The sequence below is a fragment of the Mobula hypostoma genome, chromosome 21 (genome assembly GCF_963921235.1).
Source record: "Mobula hypostoma chromosome 21, sMobHyp1.1, whole genome shotgun sequence".
In the NCBI taxonomy this organism is placed as follows: domain Eukaryota; kingdom Metazoa; phylum Chordata; class Chondrichthyes; order Myliobatiformes; family Myliobatidae; genus Mobula; species Mobula hypostoma.
The window spans coordinates 17,001,164-17,022,688 of NC_086117.1; the positions used below are offsets into that span (position 1 = coordinate 17,001,164).

General features: G+C 40.5%; 1 protein-coding gene across 1 annotated transcript in view; it reads right to left on the reverse strand.

Moving 5' to 3' along the window:
* The window catches only part of fpgs (folylpolyglutamate synthase), a 74,256-nt gene that overhangs the window by 42,392 nt on the left and 10,339 nt on the right, over positions 1-21,525 (reverse strand). Inside the window, exons 2-4 of the mRNA XM_063073534.1 lie at positions 15,638-15,766; positions 5,644-5,697; positions 4,906-4,970 (exon numbers count right to left, since the gene is read on the reverse strand). Of these exons, the coding sequence (XP_062929604.1) occupies positions 4,906-4,970; positions 5,644-5,697; positions 15,638-15,766 (248 nt within the window). The remainder of the gene's footprint in view (positions 1-4,905; positions 4,971-5,643; positions 5,698-15,637; positions 15,767-21,525) is intronic.

Sequence of the window (21,525 nt, forward strand, 5' to 3'; positions counted from 1 at the left end):
ACACTTTACCTCAAGAAAAACTATCGTGACCATGAAGCCTTGCGCGGACACCTGCGTCCGCATGCGAGACGTGCATGCATATACGTGCCGATTTTTTCCCCACAAATCGGTTTTGCCTTCATCTTCCCGACTACACTGTACATATTTCTACTTTATATAGGCTGTGTATTTATTATATCATTCCTGCTTTTACTGTATGTTAGTGTTACTTATTTTCACTTTTATGTATTATTTGGTATGATTTGTTAGGTTATTCTTTGGGTCTGGGAACGCTCAAAACTTTTTCCCATATAAATTAATGGTAATTGCTTCTTTGCTTCATGCCATTTTGGCACGAAAGGTTTCATAGGAACGCTCTACCTTAGCAGGGGAAATACAGGACAGATCAATTTAGCCCAATATACCGGATGTCCCGGCAAATACGGGACAGTTGGCAACCCTATGTTCAAGTTCAACAGTGCGTGACAGGGAATAAGGAAAGGTGCAGCTGACTCATATCGTTTCCTCATGGCCCGGTAGCACATGCTTTGCGGCCCGGTGGTTGGGGACTGCTGGACTAGAGGACACAGCCTCAGAGTAGAGAGGTGTCCTTTTAGAACAGAGATGAGGTGGAATTTCTCTAGCCAGAGTGGTGAATCTGTGGAACTCTTTGCCACAGGCAGCAATGGAGGCCAAGTCTTTATGTATATTTAAGGCAAAGAGTGACAGGTTCTTCATTGGTCATGGGACGAGAGAATACAGTAAGAAGGCAGAAGATTGGGGCTGAGAGGAATATTGGATCAGCCATGATGAAATAGCGGAACAGACTCATGGACCAAATGGCCTAATTCTGCTCCTATATCTTATGGTCAAAGGCAGTTGGCAAAATTGGTTTGCATGTAAGTGTAGTGGCTTACAGTGCCAGCAATTGGAAGGTCACAGTTCAATCAAACCCTGCTGTCTGTAAGGAATTGGTATATTCTCTCCGTGATTGAGTCACAGAGAAGTACAACACAGAAGCAGGCCCTTCAGCCCATCTAGTTTGTGCCAAACCATTTAAACCGCCTACTCCCATCAACCTGCACCAGGACCATGGCCCTCCATATCCCTAGCATCCATGTACCTATCCAAACTTCTCTTAAATCTTGAAATTAAGCTTGCACTTGTGTTGGTAGCTCATTCTACACTCTCACAATCCTCTGAGTGAAGATGTTTCCCCTTAACCTTTTCACCTTTCATCCTTAACCCATGACCTCTGGTTGTAGTTCCACCCAGCCTCAGTGGAAAAAGCCTGCTTGCATTTACCCTATCTATACCCCTCATAATTTTGTATACCACTATCAAATTTCTCAATCGTCTACATTCTAAGGAATAAAGTCTTAACCTATTCAATCTCTCCTTATGAGTCAGTTCCTCCAATCCCAGCAACATCCTTGTAAATTTTCTCTGTACTCTTTCAACCTTAGTCACATCTTTCCTATAGTTAGGTGACCAATAATTAGGCCTCACCAACGTCTTACACAACTTCAACATAACATCCCATTGCCTGTATTCAATACATTGATTTATGAAGGCCAATGTGCCAAAAGCTTTCTTTTCAACCCTATCTACCTGTGACACCACTTTCAATAAATTATGGATCTGCATTCCCATACCCCTTTGTTCTATGGCACTCCCCAGTTTGTCCTGCTTCGTCCCACCGAAGTGCAACACCTTGCATTTATCTGCATTAAATTCTATCTGTCATTTTTCAGCCCATTTCTCCAGCTGGTCGAGATCCTGCTGCAAGGTAGTCCTTCCTTCCTGTCTACTGCACCCCAATCTTGGTGTCATCTGCAAACTTGCTGATCCAGTTAACCATATTATCATCCAAACCGCTGATATAGACAACAAACAACGACGGACCCAGCACCTATCCCTGCGGCACTCCATCTGTTATAGGCCTCTGGTCAGAGAGGCAATCTTCTACCACCACCCTCTGGCTTCTCCCACAGAGTCAATGCCTAATCCAATTTACCACCTTATCTTGAATGCCGAGCAACTGAACCTTCTTGATCAACCTCCCTTGTGGGTCTTTGTCAAATGCCTTGCTAAAGTCCATGTAGACACATCCACTACCTTGTCTTCAACTTTCCTGTTATCTTCTTCGAAAAACTCTACAAGATTGGTTAGAAATTACCTACCACACAGAAAGCCATGCTAAGCATCTTTAATCAATCCATGTCCATTCAAATGTTTTTATCTCCTATCCCTTAGAATACCTTCTAATAACTTTCCCACTATTGACATCAGATTCACCGGCCTATAATTTCCTGGTTTATTTTTAGAACTTTTCTTAAACAGTGAAGCAACATTGGCTATCCTGAGTCTGTCACTAAGGATGATTTAAATATCTATATTAGGGCCCTGGCAATTTCTGCACTTGCCCCCCACAGGGTCTGAGGGAACACTTTGTCAGGCCCTGGGGATTTATCCACCCTAATCTGTCTCAGGTCAGCAAACACGTCCTCCTCTCTAATCTGTACAGGGTCCGCAGAGTTGATGCCGCTTTGATTCGCTTCTATCGACTCTGTGTCCATTTCCTGAGTAAATACAGATGCAAAAACATCATTTTGATATCCCCCATCTCTTTTGGATCCACACATGGATTACCAATCTGATCTTTCAGAGGACCAATTTCGTTCCTTGCAATCCTTTTGCTCTTAACATATCTGCAGAATCCCTTGGGATTCTACTTCACCTTGTCTGCAAGGGCAACCTAATGCCTCCAGATTTCTTTCTTAAGTGCTCCCTTGCATTTCTTATATTCCATATGTACCTCATTCGTTCCTACCTGCCTATACTTGTTTTGTTTCTTAACCAGGGCCTCAATATCTCTTGAAAACCAAGGTTCCCTGCACCCGTTATCTTTACCTTTTATTCTGATAGACACATACAAGCTTCATATTCTCAAAATTTCATTTTTGAAGGTCTCTTACTTACCAAGTGCACTTTTGCCAGGAAAAAAGCTTGTCCCAATCCACCCTTGCCATCCTTTCTGATGCCATCAAAACTGGCTTTTCTCCAATTTAGAATGTTAACCTGCAGACCAGGCCTATTTTTTTGCATTTTTACTTTGAAACTAATAGCATTGTCAACACTAGAAGCAAAGTGTTCCCCTACACAAACTTCTGTCACCTGCCCTGCCCCATTCCCTAATAGCAGATCAATTATCTCACACTCTCATTAGGACTTCTGCATACATTTAAGGAAACTTTCCTGAACACACTCCACAAACTCTAACCTATGTAGTCCTTTTACAGTATGGGAGTCCCAGTCAATATATGGAAAGTTAAAATGACCCACTGAAACACCCTTATGTTTCTTGCAACGGTCTGTTATGTGTCTGAAAATATGTTCCTCTAAATCCCTTGGACTGCTGGGTGGTCTATAATACAGCCCCATTAACGTGGTCATACCTTTCTGATTTCTCAGTTCCACCCATAATGCCTCCCTAGTTCTCCAGTATGTCCTGACTGAGCACTGCCTTGACATTTCCCCCGACTAGTAACGCCACCCTCCTCCTTTAATTCCTCCCGCTCTGTCCCAGAATATTGAGCTATCAGCCCTGCACGTCCTGTAGCCAAGCTTCACTAATGGCCATGATGTCATAATTCCAGGTGTCGATCCATGCCCTGAGGTCACCTGCCTTTCCTATGATACTTCTCACATTGAAATATACACAGCTCAAGACATTTAATCACAGCACGTTCAACCTTTTGATTTCTGACTTTGTCTGAGGTTTTAACATGTCTCCACAACTTCTCCAGTAACTGTTCCTGCACTCTGATTCCCATCTAACTGCGACTCTAGTTTAAACTCCACTGTGCAGCACTAGCAAATCTTCCCACTAGGAAATTAGTCCTCTTCCAGTTCAGGTGCAAACTGTCTCTTGTGTAGAGGTCCCATCGACTGCATGAGTTTCCCCTGGGTACTCCAGTTTCCCCTACATTCCAAAACAACAGACGTACGGGTTATGGGCAGTAAGCTGTGGGCATGCTATGCTACTGCTGGAAGTATGGTGACACTTGCAGGCTGCCCCCAAGCACATTCTCACACAGGGTTGGTCACTGACGCAAATGACATACTTCACTGTAAGTTTCAACATACTTGTGAGAAATCAAGCAAATCTTTTTCTTTTAGAATAGCCTCACTTTGCACTCCAAATTTCTGCAATCTGTATTGATGGGTAAATTGACCGAATTATTATGGTGATACAGTATATCTTTAATAGTCTTTATTATGTGTATAGTAAAGTGATGTTTGAAACCACATGTGCATTAGGTCATACAGCTATGCAGTTAGATCATTGTCACTCCAGGGATCAACGGTCATACAGCTATGCAGTTAGATCATTGTCACTCCAGGGATCAACGGCTTTACCTTTTCTTTGTTGTACATTCCTCGGTAGACATAACTGACCAGGGCCAACTTATGTCAAACAACCTCTTACAAGCCATTAATTGTAACAAAGCAGCCTAATACTAATTAAACCAAAATGATCGTGACTACAATTTGAGTCAGCGAGGCAAAGCGACAGAAGCATCCTCATCTTCTGAGGGGGAAATATTTTTAATTTCAATATTGAAAGTGGTTTTATTGAGAATCTATTATTTGTCCTCAATAAATCCAGTGGCAATTTACAGACTTAAGCCACAATGTTTATTCCACCGCTTTAGTGAAATGGCATCACAGCTGGAAGACAGTAACAAAGATAAGTCTTCAGATCTAGGTTAGAGTGACTAAGTGCTTCCTAGGCATGAGGTCTGCAACACCAAAGACACTGAAATTACCGGTATAACTGCCCCAGAAAAACAACACTAAGCACCCACCCCATCACCTAAAGACTCTTTAGAATTTAACATGTCAAAATAAGATTAATTTTACCTGTAAAATCCAGTCTTTAATCCATAATTCCGTAATATCTTTTCACAAAATGCACATGTGGAACCCTGTCAAAAGCCAAAAAGAGTATCAAGCCACCAAAGGACAGACAGTAACAGAAGGAAAACAAAAAGCTCGGAGCATTGACATCCGTAAGTGACCTGCAAAACATCACCTGGACATTTAGGCAATAGAAGATGCGTATCATATTTGTACATAACACCACCAATGACCAAACACAAAGCAAAAGTTCAATGGCACCAGTGAGACTAAAAAGCCCAAAAAGCACTGGTTGTCCGTCCACATTTCCCAAAGGAAGTGGGCTGCCCATTAAATCTGTGATTTTTCCCTCATTTCTTTTTGCAATTCACCACAATCACATCTCTATTCAGGTCAGCTGTAGTACTACCCTTTCTTCAGCTGAGGCACACCAGTTGAGCTGCAAATCTCCAAATTTAAGAATTTGCCACCTAGCAGATCACCATGAGGGTTCATTCAACAGTGATTCCCCCACCCTACCAACTATCTAGCACACTCTTGCATCAATTCCCTTCAACAGGGGAAAAAAAACAAGAACAGGAATTGTATCAGGAAATCTAAGGGTTTTGAGTCCCTGAACTGTGTCTGGATCAAGATCATCAGGCCAATTAGCACTCCACCTAGATGCAGATTACTTAAAAACAAAACAAGAAGTTGTATTCACAGTGCTCTTGTTCTTTCGAATTACACTTAAGGACTAACCTTGCCCTTTGTCCCAGTCACATGAATGATGGCAAGCTGGTCCAGTTCTTCAATCTGTCAACACAGGACACAGGTCATACAGTGTTCCAAAAGAACAGGGTAAACAGGAAAGGACATGGGGAGGTGTTGTTAATCAAGGAAGGTACTCAAGTAGTACTGAGCCATGATACAGTATGTAGTCATGTGAAATAGCAGCACATAGTGATGTGGAAACAGACTGGGTTAAAAATCATAAATCACAGAATACAGCAGCCGTAATCTATAGCCCCCAAAATGTGACCTCTCAATACGTCAGGGCATAAATGGGTAAATATTATGGATGTATCTCAAGGGAACTTCAATATCATGATAGATTTTCATCTACATATTGATTGCACAAACCAAACTGGCAACGGTATTGTAGAAGAATTTGTAGAAAGAAATCAGGGATTGAGTTTTAGAGCTGTACATCGTACAGCCCATTGAGGGGCAAGACCAACCCAAAGGAAAGATAACAATAAGACTGAAAGGGGGGGACTTCCGGTAGCGCTCATGGAGTGAAGTCGCGTTCTTGACTCGCTCCATTACCTCTGAGTTTTTTCTCTCTATGGTCAGCTATACTTTAATTAACTATTAAGGCATCAATTTTTACAATACTTTGAATTAAACTGAATTCTCTGACAATTGGATGATACTGAGATCGGCTATGTCTAAGAACGGGAAAGACGGCAAGGATGGTAAACCTCCGGTTAAACCGAAAGCTACGGATCTCCCTCCGACTGAATCACCGGTGACTTTGAAAGCGATATCGGAGTTAATTCAGAGGGAAATTTCAACCTCTGTTAGGGAGATGATTCGTACAGAAATTATGGGCTTTGTTAAAGACCTGATTCATACGGAAATCTCAACTAAGTTCCAGAAAATTGCCGATTTAATTGATAAGATGCAAACATGTATTGCGGAACATCAGTCGGCTATATCTGATCTTCAAAAATCCGCGCAACAAAGTGAGCTTAAGATGGGGAAAGTCGAAGAAACAATTAATGTAATGAAGAAGAAACTTGACTTTTTGACTTTTAAAAACTCTGACTTGGAATCTAGAATGCGACGGCAGAATTTACGAATGATTGGCGTCAGGGAAGCCGTGGAAGCTAACAACCCTATGAAATATTTCTCCCAACTTTTAAAAGATGCATTCCCTACTGTATTTCCTGACCAACCACCGCTACTGGATCGTGTTCACAGAATCCCATCATACTCGTCTAGGTCAGATAGACCTAGGCATGTTATCTTACGTTTTCATTACTTTCAAGACAAGGAGAGACTGTTTCGATTCGCTCGATCTAAAGGTTTCATTGATTTTTCGGATCTTAAGTTCCGATTCGTGGAAGATTTCAGTAAACCAATCTGGGACCAACGGGTCCGTTACAGATCCGTGATGTCGGAATTCTATAAGATGGATTTAAGACCAGCGCTGCTGTACCCTGCACGTCTAAGGATTCGCATGTTAGATGGAGCCCTTCGTTTTTTTGATTCTCCATCGGATGCCCAGAGTTATCTGGATCAACTTTCATCTTCAACATCTTAATTGCCTTTTTTTTAATTTTCTCCGTTGATCGGAGGCTGTGAATTGGTTGGTTTTAACTTTTCTGTGCCCTATTTGGGCAGAAAAGTTTACTTTCGATTTCTTAATATGGCTGCTAAACTTTCTTTTTAACTGCGTCATTTCTTTCTTTTCCCAGGGGATTCTGGGTGGTTACTTCCCTTTTGTCATCTTACGTATTTCCTGTGCGGCCTTAAATTTTGTAGTTTTTTTTTAAATTTTATTCTGTTTTGCTTTTTATAATCATTTTATGTTAATAATCCTATTTTTTTTGTTGCTGTGTCTATTCATGAGTTTGAGGTTTATTGTGGTTTTTTTTTAATATATACTTTCCGGCTTTTGTTCTGTTCTGTGTGTATTTTAATTGAGCTAACTTTTTTTTTACTTATTTTTTTACTGTTTTACAATTAGCTGAATCTTTTCATATTTATACCTTTTTTTTAGGGAGCGTATACCGGAAGTCATGGGGGTAGTTTTAGCGCTTGCTTCTTTCTGGCGGGTCTGCTTTAGATTTCGCCTTGGGGTCTTGGGGTGGGGGGTGGTGGGAGGGGCTTCACGTTTTAGTTTGTTTCTCTTTGGGCTATATACATTATTGAAGTATTGGTTGCGTCCTTTTCCCCGGTATCTTTTGTATGTTCTGTTTCCTCTCCGGGTTTGTGGGTCGCGCCTATTGTCAATCCTCCTTGTTATGGGTTGACTTTAGGATTTATGGAGTCTATTATTAATTTTGTCTCCTGGAATACTAATGGTCTTAATCATCCTATTAAAAGGAAAAAAGTTTTTAAAGTGTTCCGGAGACTTAAAGCACAAATTTTATTTTTACAAGAGACCCATGTACGGAGGGGGGACAGACTACGTTTTTTCAAATTCTGGAAGGGACAACAATTTCATTCGAACTCCAATGCTAAGATTCGAGGCGTCTCTATTTTTATAGACTCCTCAGTTACTTTTATACAACAGGATATTATCTCTGATCCGAATGGTAGATTTTTATTGGTTAGTGGTTTACTATTTAATAAAAAAGTAGTTTTGGTTAATGTTTATGCTCCTAATATGGATTGTCCGGAATTTTATAAATCATTGTTTGATCAGTTTCCGAATTTGAACGAGTTTTCATTGATTTGGGGCGGAGATCTTAATACCTGTTTATCTCCAGCTTTGGACCGTTCGGCTCCTTTACGGATTTTACCTAATAAATCTGCAAATTTGATTAATTTTTTCCTTTCTGATTCTGGGTCGACGGACATTTGGCGTTTTCTGCATCCTCAGGAAAAAGATTTTTCCTTCTTTTCACATGTTCATCATTCCTATTCAAGAATTGATTATTTTTTCATTGATTCTCGTCTCATTCCTTCAGTGATTAAATGTGATTATGATTCTATAACCATTTCGGATCATGCTCCACTTAAGCTTTCTATTAAAATTATGGCCAATATACCAAACAATAGACAATGGCGTTTTAATTCGCTGTTGCTTCAGGACTCGGACTTTGTTAATTTTATGAATGAACAGATTGAGCTTTTTTTTACAATTAACCATACAGAAGATATTTCGGTTAACACTCTTTGGGACACTTTTAAAGCCTATATTCGGGGTCAGATTATTTCGTATTCCGTTGCTTTGAGGAAGAAACAGAAGCAGGAGGAGATGGCAATTCTGGACAAGATTAAAGAAATTGATAAGAAATATGTTATGGCTCCTTCTGAGGAGCTATACAAACAAAGAACTGAACTTCAAATGGAACACAGTTTACTACTCTCGTCCTCGATTGTAAACCAATTAAAGAAAACAAGAAGTGATTTTTATGTTCACAGTGATAAAATTGGCAAGCTGCTGGCTAATCAATTGAAATCTAATTATGTTAAATCTCAAATCAATCAGATTTATAACCAAAATGATCGATTGATATTGGATCATGTGGGGATTAATCAAACCTTTTGTGATTTTTATTCTTCTTTATATCAATCAGAGTCTCCTCGAGATTCTAAATATATGAATGATTTTTTAGATAAGTTAGACTTCCCTCAGATTTCACAGGATATGTCTTCTTTATTAGATACTTCCATTACAATGGATGAGATTAAGAATGTTATTTTTTCTATGAATCTGGGGAAAGCTCCTGGCCCTGATGGGTTTACCGTTGAATTTTATAAATGTTTTGCTTCCTTATTGATTCCTTGGCTCTATAAGGTTTTTGAGGCTTCTTTGAAACTTGGTAAACTTCCGGAATCTTTTAATAGAGCATCAATTTCTTTAATACTAAAGAAGGATAAAGACCCTGCTCAATGTGCATCTTATAGACCAATATCTTTATTAAATGTTGATTCTAAAGTTTTTTCTAAGTTATTAGCAAATAGACTAGAAAAAGTACTTCCTTCTATTATTTCGGAAGACCAAACGGGTTTTATTATAGGTCGTTACTCTTTTTATAATATTCGTACATTGTTAAATATCGTTTATACTCCCTCACAAAATGTTCCTGAGTGTGTTATTTCTTTAGATGCCGAGAAAGCTTTTGATAGAGTAGAATGGCCTTATTTATTTAAGGTGCTTGAAATGTTTAATTTTAGCTTGAAATTTATATCCTGGATTAAACTGTTATATCACTCCCCTGTAGCCTCGGTTCGTACTAACTCCTTAAACTCACCTTTTTTTCCTCTCTTTCGTGGTACTCGACAAGGCTGTCCTCTTAGTCCCCTATTATTTGATATTGCATTAGAACCTCTTGCAATTGCTATTCGAGAATCTTCAAATATTACTGGGATAACTCGGGGATTAAAGTCCCATAAATTATCACTCTATGCTGATGATTTACTTTTATATATTTCTAATCCTGAGAGATCCATTCCTGCTGTTTTAGAGTTATTAGCACAATTTGGTCTTTTCTCAGGTTATAAATTAAATCTTAGTAAGAGTGAACTTTTTCCGATTAATAAACATCTTCCCTTATATTATAAATTTCCATTTAAATTGATTAATAATTACTTTTCATATCTTGGGATTAAAATTACTTGTAAACATAAAGATTTATTTAAGACTAACTTTTTACCATTAATAGACCATATTACTCAACTTTCATCTAAATGGTTTCCCTTATATTTAACTTTGATTGGTCGTATTAATGCAGTTAAGATGTTTTTTTTGCCAAAATTTTTATATGTGTTTCAGGCATTACCAATTTTCGTTCCTAAATCTTTTTTTGATAAAGTTGACTCTAAAATTTCTTCATTTATTTGGCAGAATAAGAATCCGAGACTGGGTAAAATACATTTACAGAAAGCTAAGAGAGATGGAGGTTTAGCATTACCTAACTTTAGATTTTATTATTGGGCTATTAATATTCGACATATGAAATTTTGGTTACTCGACCGGGACATACTATCTATTCCTAAATGGGTAGCATTGGAATTACAATCTGTTCAGGGTTATACACTTGGTTCTATTTTAGGTTCCTCTCTTCCTTTTGATTCGAAACGCCTTAAGCAGGTCTCTAACCCGATAGTTAAATATGCTTTGCGCATTTGGTTTCAATTCAGAAAATTTTTTGATCTTAATCAATTCGGGTTAGCGATTCCTATTTTAGGTAACATATTTTTTCCTCCCTCTTTTACGGATCGCGCTTTTCAAACTTGGAAGACTAAGGGTATTTTACGGTTTTTGGATTTATTTTTAGATGGTTCCCTTATGTCTTTTGAACAATTATCTAATAAATATAACTTATCAAGAATACATTTTTTTAGATATTTACAAGTTAGAAATTTCCTAAGTACTATACTTTCTTCCTTTCCAATGCTTCCTCCTATATATATTTTAGATTCGATAATTAACCTTAATCCATGTCAGAAAGGTGCATCGGCTATGATTTATAATATTACTATGAAACTTAGGAAAGCTCCATTTGATAAGATTAGGGTAGATTGGGAACAGGAATTGGGGCTTACCATTTCTGTGGATGATTGGGGGCAGATTTTACAATTAGTTAATACTTCCTCTATTTGTGCTAAACATTCCCTAATTCAATTTAAAGTGGTTCATAGAGCACATATGTCCAAAGATAAGTTAGCGCGTTTTTACTCGCATATTAATCCTTTCTGTGATAGATGTTCGGGGCAGATAGCCTCTTTAACTCATATGTTTTGGTCTTGCCCTACTTTGGAAACTTTTTGGAGAGATATTTTCAATATTATTTCTAAGGTATTAAATATAGATATCTCTCCTCACCCTATTACTGCTATCTTTGGACTACCTAAAATTTCTAGTAATCTTTCCCCTTCAGCCCGTAGAATGATTGCATTTCTTACTTTAATGGCGAAAAGATGTATTTTACAACATTGGAAAGAGCTTAATGCTCCAACTACCTTTTTTTGGTTTTCTCAGACGATTTTATGTTTGAATCTGGAGAAAATTAGAAGTAACCTTTATGATTCTTCATTTAAATTTGAACAGATTTGGGGACCTTTTATTCGATATTTTCATTTAATGTAATATTTACCCTTCTTGTTTTTTTTTCACTGTTTTAATGGAGGTCGGGATTGAGGACGTGATTTTAAGTTTAACTCTGTTTGGTTTCAAGTTAGCCCATTGCTTTGCTTTGCTTTTAGTTAGTTGCACGGTGGGTTTTTTTTTTTGGGGTTTTTTTTTCTTTTTTTTCCATTGATATACATAAAATCTAGTATACTATTATGTTATCTTGGTTTCTTATGCTTAAATTACATTGTTTGTAGTATTTTCTTTTTGGTATTGTTATCTTTTGGAATTTTATTATACTTTAACATTGTATTAATGTTTATATGGCTTACCTTTTTTGTATACTTACTCAATAAAAAGATTTAAAAAGAAAGAAAGAAAAGACTGAAAGGGCACAGAGAAAATTTACAAGGATGCTCAGCAGGCCAGGTAGCATCTACAGAAAAAAGTACAGTCAATGTTCTGGGCCAAAACGTTGACTGCACTTTTTTCCATAGATGCTGCCTGGCCTACTGAGTTCCTCCAGCATTTTGTGTGCTGCTCGGATTTCCAGCATCTGCAGATTTTCTCTTCTTTGTTACGAGGATGCTGCTGGGACTTGAGGACACCAGTTATGGTTGAATACTTTAGGGCAGTTTTCCCTGGAGTGTAGGAGAATAAGGGGAGATTTGATAACCCAAATTATGAAGGGAATAGATAGGGTAAATGTAAATAGGCTTTTTCCAGACATTGGGTGACACTAGAACTAGATGTCATAGGTTAAGGGTGAAAAGTGAAATATTTAAAGAAACCTGAGGGGGAACTTCTTCATTCAGAGGGTGGTGCAAGTGTGGAACGAGCTGCCAGCGGAAGTGGTAGATGCAACATTTAAGAGAAATTTGAATGTACATGGATGGGAGGGGTATGGGGGGGGGGTTACAGTCCAGATGCGGGTTGATGGAAATATGCAGATTTACAGTTCAGCACAGACTAGATGGGCTGAAGAGCCTGTTTGTGTTCTACTGCTCTATGACTATCATTTGAAAGATTACATTTTGCAGAAGAATCAAGAAAGTGGTGGATTCATGGATATAGACCTAATGACTTCAGACAACTATATATAGTTCTGTGCAGAAGTCTTAGGCACATATATATAGTTAGGGTGCCCAAGACTTTTGCATAATATTGTAGTAATTTTATGCCACCAAAAAAAAAAAATTTCATGACACGAGGAATTCTACAGATGCTGGAAATTCAAGCAACACACATCAAAGTTGCTGGTGAACGCAGCAGGCCAGGCAGCATCTTCCTAGAAATTTCATGACATATGTGAGCGATGATAAACCTGATTCTGATATGGGTCTCTAATGTGGACTGAGAGTGGGAAGGGGGCAGGGAGAGGGGAATCATGGTTGGGAAAAGGGAAAGGGAGAGGAGAGGGAGCGAGTGGCACCAGAGAGAAATTCTGTAATGATCAATAAACAAATTGTTTGGATCAAATGACCTTACCTGGTGTCTCAGGACTGGGTGTATCTGCACCCTCATAACACCCCCGCCCACCCCTGGCACTCTTCCACCACTTGTCCCACACACCTCCCGCACTATTCGCAACATCCTTTGCTCTCACCAGATTTGCAAACTTGCCCTCAACTCCACGTTGACAATTATGGTACTGTGCACCAGTACCATACTATGGTCTTAGGCACCCTAGTGATATAAATGTGCCTAAGACTTTTGCACAATACTGTACTTCTCAGCAGAAGTAGAACTACCTGATTAGTTTTTCCCCTTTTCAAACATTGAGAAATTGAGAACACCTCCCTCACATGCATATAGACCCCGACCTAGGTTGCTATCTTCTTTCTGTCATCCTTCCATAGCACACCACATTACTTGGTTCTAGGTGGGTACCATCAAGAAACATGCAAAAACAACACAATGGATCCAATTGCTTAACTTCTCTACTGGAAACATAGAACACAGAAAACCTACAGCACAACACAGGTCCTTCAGCCTACAATGCTGTGCCAAACATGTACCTACTTTAGAAATTACCTAGGGTTACCCATAGCCCTCTATTTTTAAAAGTTCCATGTACCTATCCAGGAGTCTCTTAAAAGACCCTATCATATCCGCCTCCACCACGGTCACCGGCAGCCCAATCCACGTACTCACCACTCTCTGAGTAAAAAACTTACCCCTGACATCTCCTCTGTACCTTCTTCCAAGCGTCTTAAAACTATGCCCTCTCATGTTAGCCATTTCAGCCCTGGGAAAAAGCCTCGGACTATCCACATGATCAATACCTCTCATCATCTTATACACCTATATCAGGTCACCTCTCATCCTCTGCCGCTCCAGAGAGAAAAGGCCGAATTCACTCAACCTATTCTCATAAGGCATGCTCCCTAATCCAGGCAACATCCTTGTAAATCTCCTCTGCACCCTTTCTATAGTTTCCACATCCTTCCTGCAGTGAAGTGACCAGAACTGAGCACAGTACTCCAAGTGGGTACAACATTACCTCTAGGCTCTTAAACTCAATCCCACAGTTGATGAAGGCCAATGCACCGTATGCCTTCTTAACCACACAGTCAACCTGCGCAGCAGCTTTGAGTGTTCTATGGACTTGGACCCAAGAACCCTCTGATCTTCAACACTGCCAAAAGTCTTGCCATTAATCCTATATTCTGCCATCATATTTGACCTACCAAAATGAACCACCTCACACTTATCTGGGTTGAACTCCATCTGCCACTTCTCCTCAGCCCAGTTTTGCATCCTATCAATGTCCCACTGTAACCTGACAGCCCTCCACACTATTCACAATACCCCCAACCTTTGTGTCATCAGTAAATTTACTAACCCATCCCTCCACTTCCTCATGCAGGTAACTTATAAAAATCATGAAGAGAAGGGGCCCCAGAACAGATCCCTGAGGCACACCACTGGTCACCGACCTCCATGCAGAATACGACCCGTCTACAACCACACTTTGTCTTCTGTGGGCAAGCCAATTCTGAATCCACAAAGCAAGGTCCTCTTGGATTCCATGCCTCCTTACTTTCTCAACAAGCCTTGCATGGGGTACCTTATCAAATGCCTTGCTGAAATCCATATACTACATCTACGGCTCTACCTTCATCAATGTGCTTAGTCACATCCTCAAAAAATTCAATCAGCCTCGTAAGGCATGACCTGCCTTTGACAAAGCCATGCTGACTATTCCTAATCATATTATGCCTCTCCAAATATTCATAAATCTTGCCTCTCAGGATCTTTTTCATCAACTTACGAACCACTGAAGTAAGACTCACTGGTCTATAATTTCGCTACCTCTACTCCCTTTCTTGAATAAGGGAACAACATCTGCAACCCTCCAAACCTCCAGAATTTCTCCTGTCCCCACTGATGATGCAAAAATCATCGCCAGAGGTCAGCAATCCCTTTCCTCACCTTGCACAGTAGCCTGGGGTACATCTCGTCCGGTGCCAGTGACTTATCCAACTTGATGCTTTCCAAAAGCTCCAGCACTTTCTTAATGTCTATATGCTCAAGCTTTTCAATCGGCTATAAATCGCCAAGATCCTTTTCCGTAGTGAATACTGAAGCAAAGTATTCATTAAGTACCTCCGTTATCTCCTCTGGCTCCATACACACTTTTCCACTGTCACACTTGATTAGTCCTATTCTCTCACATCTTATCAAGTACAGCCTCTCCTCTTGTAGGCTTATCTACATATTGTGTCAAGAACCCTTCCTGAACACACCTAACAAACTCCACCCCATCTAAATCCCTTCCTCTAGGGAGATGCCAATCAATATTTAAGAAATTAAGAAAATTACTCTTCCCACATACCAATGGGTGAAGGGCTTGAATGAATGGAAGTCTATCTTTAGGGTATAGTATACTGACGGTAATGAGGTGAATTTTGCCACCCATCTCAAATGCTTAATTGCTCTTACCGTCATGCCAGCTCGCCATATAAAGGATTTCATTGCTTCCAAACTGCCCTTTGTTTGACCACGTTCCCGACGGATCTGCTCCAAAGTGCTGGCATTGGTCTGCAAGGTGTTCAATGTTTGTACTGCATCCTGGAATTTAACAGAAAAGGCAGCGGGCAGGTCAAAACAAAGCGTCTCAGATAAGGTGATCATCCAGTGCATTTCAGACGTTTGAAAGTGTTTTTTTTTAAAAGAAAAAGAAAGAGAAATAAAAGGTCTTCCACAGGTTACAAGGATGCAACTGATGGTCATCCCAGTGTTTGGTAGATTGGCAAGATGGATTTGAGAGCTTTTTCGCATGCCTTCTCTCCCCACCAAGCACCACTCCTACCCACTCTCCTGTTGCAGCTGTTCATTCCTGTCTTACAAACAGTTCAGTTCTTAGGAATGGAATCAGAATCAGATTTATCACCAGTGACATATGTTGTGCATCAGCAATACAGAGCAAGACATTAAAAAAAAGTGCTAAAGAGGAATAACAAGGTAGTGTTCATGGACCATTCAGAAATCTGATTATAGAGGGAAAGTAGTTGTGCCTAAAACATTGAATGTGGGTCTTCAGTTCCTGTACCTTCTCCCAAGATGTTTGTCCCAGATGGTGAGGGGCACCTTCTTGAGGCACCACCTCTTGAGAGAGTTGTGCCCATGATGAAGCTGGCTTTGTCTACAACCCACTGCAGACTTTTGCTATCCTGTGCATTGGGGTCTCCATACCAAGCAGCAATGGAAAAAGTCAGCTGTCCTCCACTGTATGCCTGCGGGAATTTGAAAGTCTTTGGTGACACACCGTACTTCCTCAAAAATGCAAGTACAGCTGTTGGTGTGCCATCTTTGTGACTGCATCAATGTGTTGGACCCAGGAAAGATAACCTATGCTGCTGCAGCCCAGGAACTTGAAACTGCGCAAATTTCTCCACTACCAACACTTCAGCGAGGAGTTCTTCTGTCCTGACTTTCTTTTCTTAAAGACCAATAATTTCCTTGGTTTTGAGGAAATAACCTGAGGGCTGCCTGTTTCCTCAAAAGGTAAGATGGAAGATACTCACTATTGTTCTCCTTCATACCAAATACAACGTGGTACTTTATACAGCACTACTCGGACCAAATAAAGAACAACTGACGCACAGCAGAACAGACAAAAATACATCTTCTAACTCAATGCACCAGAACAATGTAAATCCAAATTCTGGAAAGACACAATTTCATTATGATGCCCCAGCTATATTTATAGCTCTAAATTTTCAAACGTACACTTGTATACCAAATGAAACCTCTGAACCAAGGTACACAACACAGCACACATTACACAAAGTAATATTACAAGTAAAATTAACAATAAGGTGCATCTGACACAAAAGTAAACAGTATAACACTACTGGCGCTTCATAAATGATGCCACTTGGATGGTGGCAGGAAGTTCAATAGTGTTATGGTCTGGGGGACAAAACTGTTTCCCATCCTAACAATTCTTGCCCTAAAACTATGGCATTTCCTGCCTGATGGTAGGGGGTTAAAGAAATTGTTGGATGAATTGCAGGGATCACTGACAATGCTAAGGGCCCTGTGTATGCAGAGGTCCTGATAAATGTCTTGAATGGGTGGAAAAGAGACCCCAATTTTCCTCTCAGGAGTCCCTATGAAGGAATGCAAGAACTTGCGGTCAGACTCCTTGCAATTCCTGTACCAAATGGAGACATAGCTTGTCAGGACACCCTAGATGGTGCTCTTCTAAAAACTGGTTAGAATAGGGGTCAGGGGAGGGCTCACTCACATCAATCTCCTCAGGAAATGGAAACGCTGTGCTTTCTTGGCCAAAAGAGGTGGTCTTAAGGGACCAGGTGAGATCAACCGTTACATACACTCTCAGAAACTCTGTACTCCTCTCTCCACAGAGGAGCTGTGTATGTGAAGTGGTCAGCCTGCACCTTCCTAAAGTCCACAATCATCTCACGGTGACACTCAAATTATACTCACACCATTCTGCCAGCCACTCTACCTCCTCTCTGTACACCGTCTCATGGTCGTTAACGAGGCCAAAGCCTGTTGTGTCATCAGTGAAGATGATGATTCCATTTGAACTGGATATAGCAATGCAGTCATGCATCAGCAGCGGGCTGAGCACGCAGTTTTGGGGAGCTCCGGTGTTCAGCATAACGGAGCTAGAGATGTTTCCACCAACACGGACTGACTGTCAAGATGCCCAGAATCCAGTTACAGAGACAAGTGTTGAGACCCAACAAGGACAGTTTATCCACCAGCTTTGAGGGATGATTGTATTAAACGCTGAGCTGAAGTCAATAAACAGCATCCTGGCACACGAGGGACCATTTTCCAGGTGGGACAGGATGGAGTGGAGGGCAGAAGCTATGGTATCATTAGAGGACTGGTTTGAGCGATAAGTGAATTGTAAAGGGTCCAATGTAGCAGGAAGATGGGACTTAATGGGATCCATAACCAGTTGCTTTACGTGGGTTAACCCTGTCATCACCTGCAGTCAGACAGATTACCTGCTTTTCAGGAGGGTACAGGGGCCTTTCTCGTCGACACATCGTTCCGTACATTAAACTGAGTGTAAAAGACATTCAGCCTATCAGGAAGGGAAGCGTTACTGTCATTGACATGCAGGACGGGCTTGTAATCTGTTAGGATCTGAGTGCCCTCCCACATGCACCACAAGTCCCCGGTGTCACAGAAATGATTATATAATAATTCCATTTTCCCTTCCTGTTGGCACAGGAAAGTGCACCTCTCGCTGACCTGAAAGCTGTTTTATACCCCAATCTGAAGCCAGCATCCTGACCTCTCAACTGTGCGCAGACCTCTGTTGTCAACCACGGCTTCTGATTTGTCCTCACATAGATGTGCTTAATAATGATGACATCCTCAATGCACTTCTCTACGTAGCCAGTCACAGATCTCGCATATTCATCGACATTTGGTAGAGCGTTACAGCACTTGATATTGTTATTGGATCTGTTACTGATAGTATTTTGAACAGCAAATTAAGTGTACAGACGACCTCAACAAATTGGAATTATTATATAATCATTTCTGTCACCAGTGTTGTAAATACAGAATTGATCAAGTAGTATTCTGGGCTTTACTTAGTAATGAAATGTGGAAGAAAAGTCAGTGCTAAATGTGGCTTTTGTACTTTGCCTCAAACTTTCTCCATGAATGCATAACAACACACAATGTGCCAGGCTGTTTATGCAAAAGGATGTGGCCACAGCACATTAAGTTTGAATTAGTTTGTGTAATGCTGAGTCATTCTGACCAGGAAAACTTCTTGCATTATTCATTACTAGGACTTAGGCATCTTTCAGCATCAGATGCAAGTGCCCAAGCTTCACGTACAGACATAGAATATTGTCTGTTACCAGGATATTCAACCATACATGTCCTCATACATTCACTGCACATCTGAGATAAACAATCTATTGGCAACATAGCCCCACACCATCAGGATGGCATGGTAGCATAGTGGTTAGCACAGCACTTTACAGTACCAGCGACCCGGGTTCAATTCCCACTACATCCTATAAGGAGTTTCCACGTTCTCCCTGAGACCGAGTGAGTTTCCTTCAGTTGCTCCGGTTTTCTTCCACAGTCCAAGGTTGGTAGGTTAACTGGTCATTGTCCCGTGTCCTGTGATTAGGACAGGGTTAAACTGGGGTTGCTGAGCGGTGCGGCTCAAAGGACCGGCGGGGCCTATTCTGCGTTGTATCCCAATAAATAAATAAACACGCAGCTTTTAAACTATGACAGATACAGGAAAACTGAAACAGAAACTCAGTGGTGATAGTGGAGTCAAAAGAGGAGCCAGAGAACTTGTATCTAGAAAAAAAAAACACATCTGGAAGTAAGTGTCCCAGCTACATACTGCCAATGCCAAAGCAGGGAAGGCCCTCTGACAGACTCTCAAATTGCAGAATGGAGAGAGAGAGAGAAGTGGTTAAAATAAATGTAAATATTTCTGAAATATGATCTTTAATATTCCAATGTAAAAATGAAGGAAGCCTTTATTGCTCTATACTAAGTTTACTGGTCTGGTTAGAGAAGGAAACTGACTGGTAGCCTATTCATGATTTGTATTAATAATTACTGCTGTAGAGCAGGGACACTGGTCATCAACATTCACGCTGAGTGAGGGGATTGAAGGACAGCCACAACCACGGAACCAAACCATCAGCTTCATAACTAGAACGGTAAACAAGTGATTCCAAGTTCAGGTTGGATTTCTGTGTTGTTTTCTGCCTCCGTTCACACCCCTTCATCCCATTTTCATCAAGAGAGATGTGCCTTCAGATACACAAGTTTGCTTTTCACCAATCTTTCCATTATTCATTTTGCTTCTGCTGTTCCGTATACTGTGGGAGAAGCTCCTTTTAGTTCCAAGGTATTGTATTATTGGTACTGATTTACTATTGGTGCATGTACCAAGATACAGAGAAGTGCTTGTCTTACATACAGATCAAATTAGTACACAATGCAAAGAGCTAGAATAAGGTAAAACAATAACAATGTAAAATATACAGGGACCCGGATGGAGCCACGAACCAAGCTGGCAGCTTAACATGGAGGCTCTGTACAACCTTGCACTAAACAACTTTAAAACCCTAAGTTAACAATACCAACTGAACTCGGACTATGTCAAAAATGACTACAATCAAGGACTGTGATATTTTCACCTGAAGATGCAGCTGCCAAAAACCGAAAATCAACACTCCATCGACAGAGCAAGACGAAGAAGCTACTAGTAACATGGCGGAGCTAACGGCGGTGCTAGCTGAACTAAAGTTACTTCGCTCTGAGTTTGGAGGATCTGGATCCAAACTAGACAGCATAGATGACCACCTGGGTGAGATGGCCATCTCTGTTGCTGCCTTGGAAAACAGTATGTCAGAGGTGAAGCGAAATGTTGCTTCTAATACTACACGGATGGAAGAGGCTGAAAACCGAATAATGGCGGCAGAGGAGCACCTGGAAAAGAACAAGACTGAACTAACCAACGCCATGAAATGAATCGCCTACTTGCAATCCAAGACCGAAGACCTGGAGAATCGGAGTAGAAGGGAAAACTTGTGGTTGTTCGGCTTCCAGGAGGGCGCCGACGGAAACCAACCACTGCTGGAGTTCATACAAAACATGTCGCCGCACTGGCTAGAGCTAGACACCGACAGATCCTTCATTCTAGAAAAAGTTCACCGAACTCTAGCACTGCCGAAACCAAACCAGAACAGAGCGGTTCTCATTCAGTTCCTGAGATTTCAGGATCGGGAGTTTGTTTTCCGCTTCACTAAACAGCGTAATATCACGTATGAGGGAAACTCGTACGGCCAGATTTGGGAACAGCTTCTTTCCAACTGTGATAAGACTGCTGAATGGATCTGGGCCGTACCCTCCAAATATCCGGACCTGCCTCTCGGTTTTTTTGCACTACCCTACTTCCCATTTTTCTATTTTCCATTTATGATTTATAATTTAAATGTTTAATATTTACTAATTTTAACTATTTTTAATATTTAATATTTGTAATCCAGGGAGTGTGAAGCGCAGAATCAAATATCGCTGTGATGATTGTACATCCTAGTACCAATTGTTTGGCGACAATAAAGTATAAAGTACAAGCTCAGGACTTCTCAGCTGAGACCATGCGACAGTGAAATGAGTTCAACACGGTCAGAAGAGTGTTCGTCGAAAAAGGAACTTTCCGCAGATTTCAACATAATCCATGCAAGATGGGGGTCCTTTAAAATACCTTTATTATTTTGCCTATTTTTAATTATTTATAACAATTTTGTTTGTTGAAACCTTAATTCTATTGAGATGGAACTCCATAGACCTGA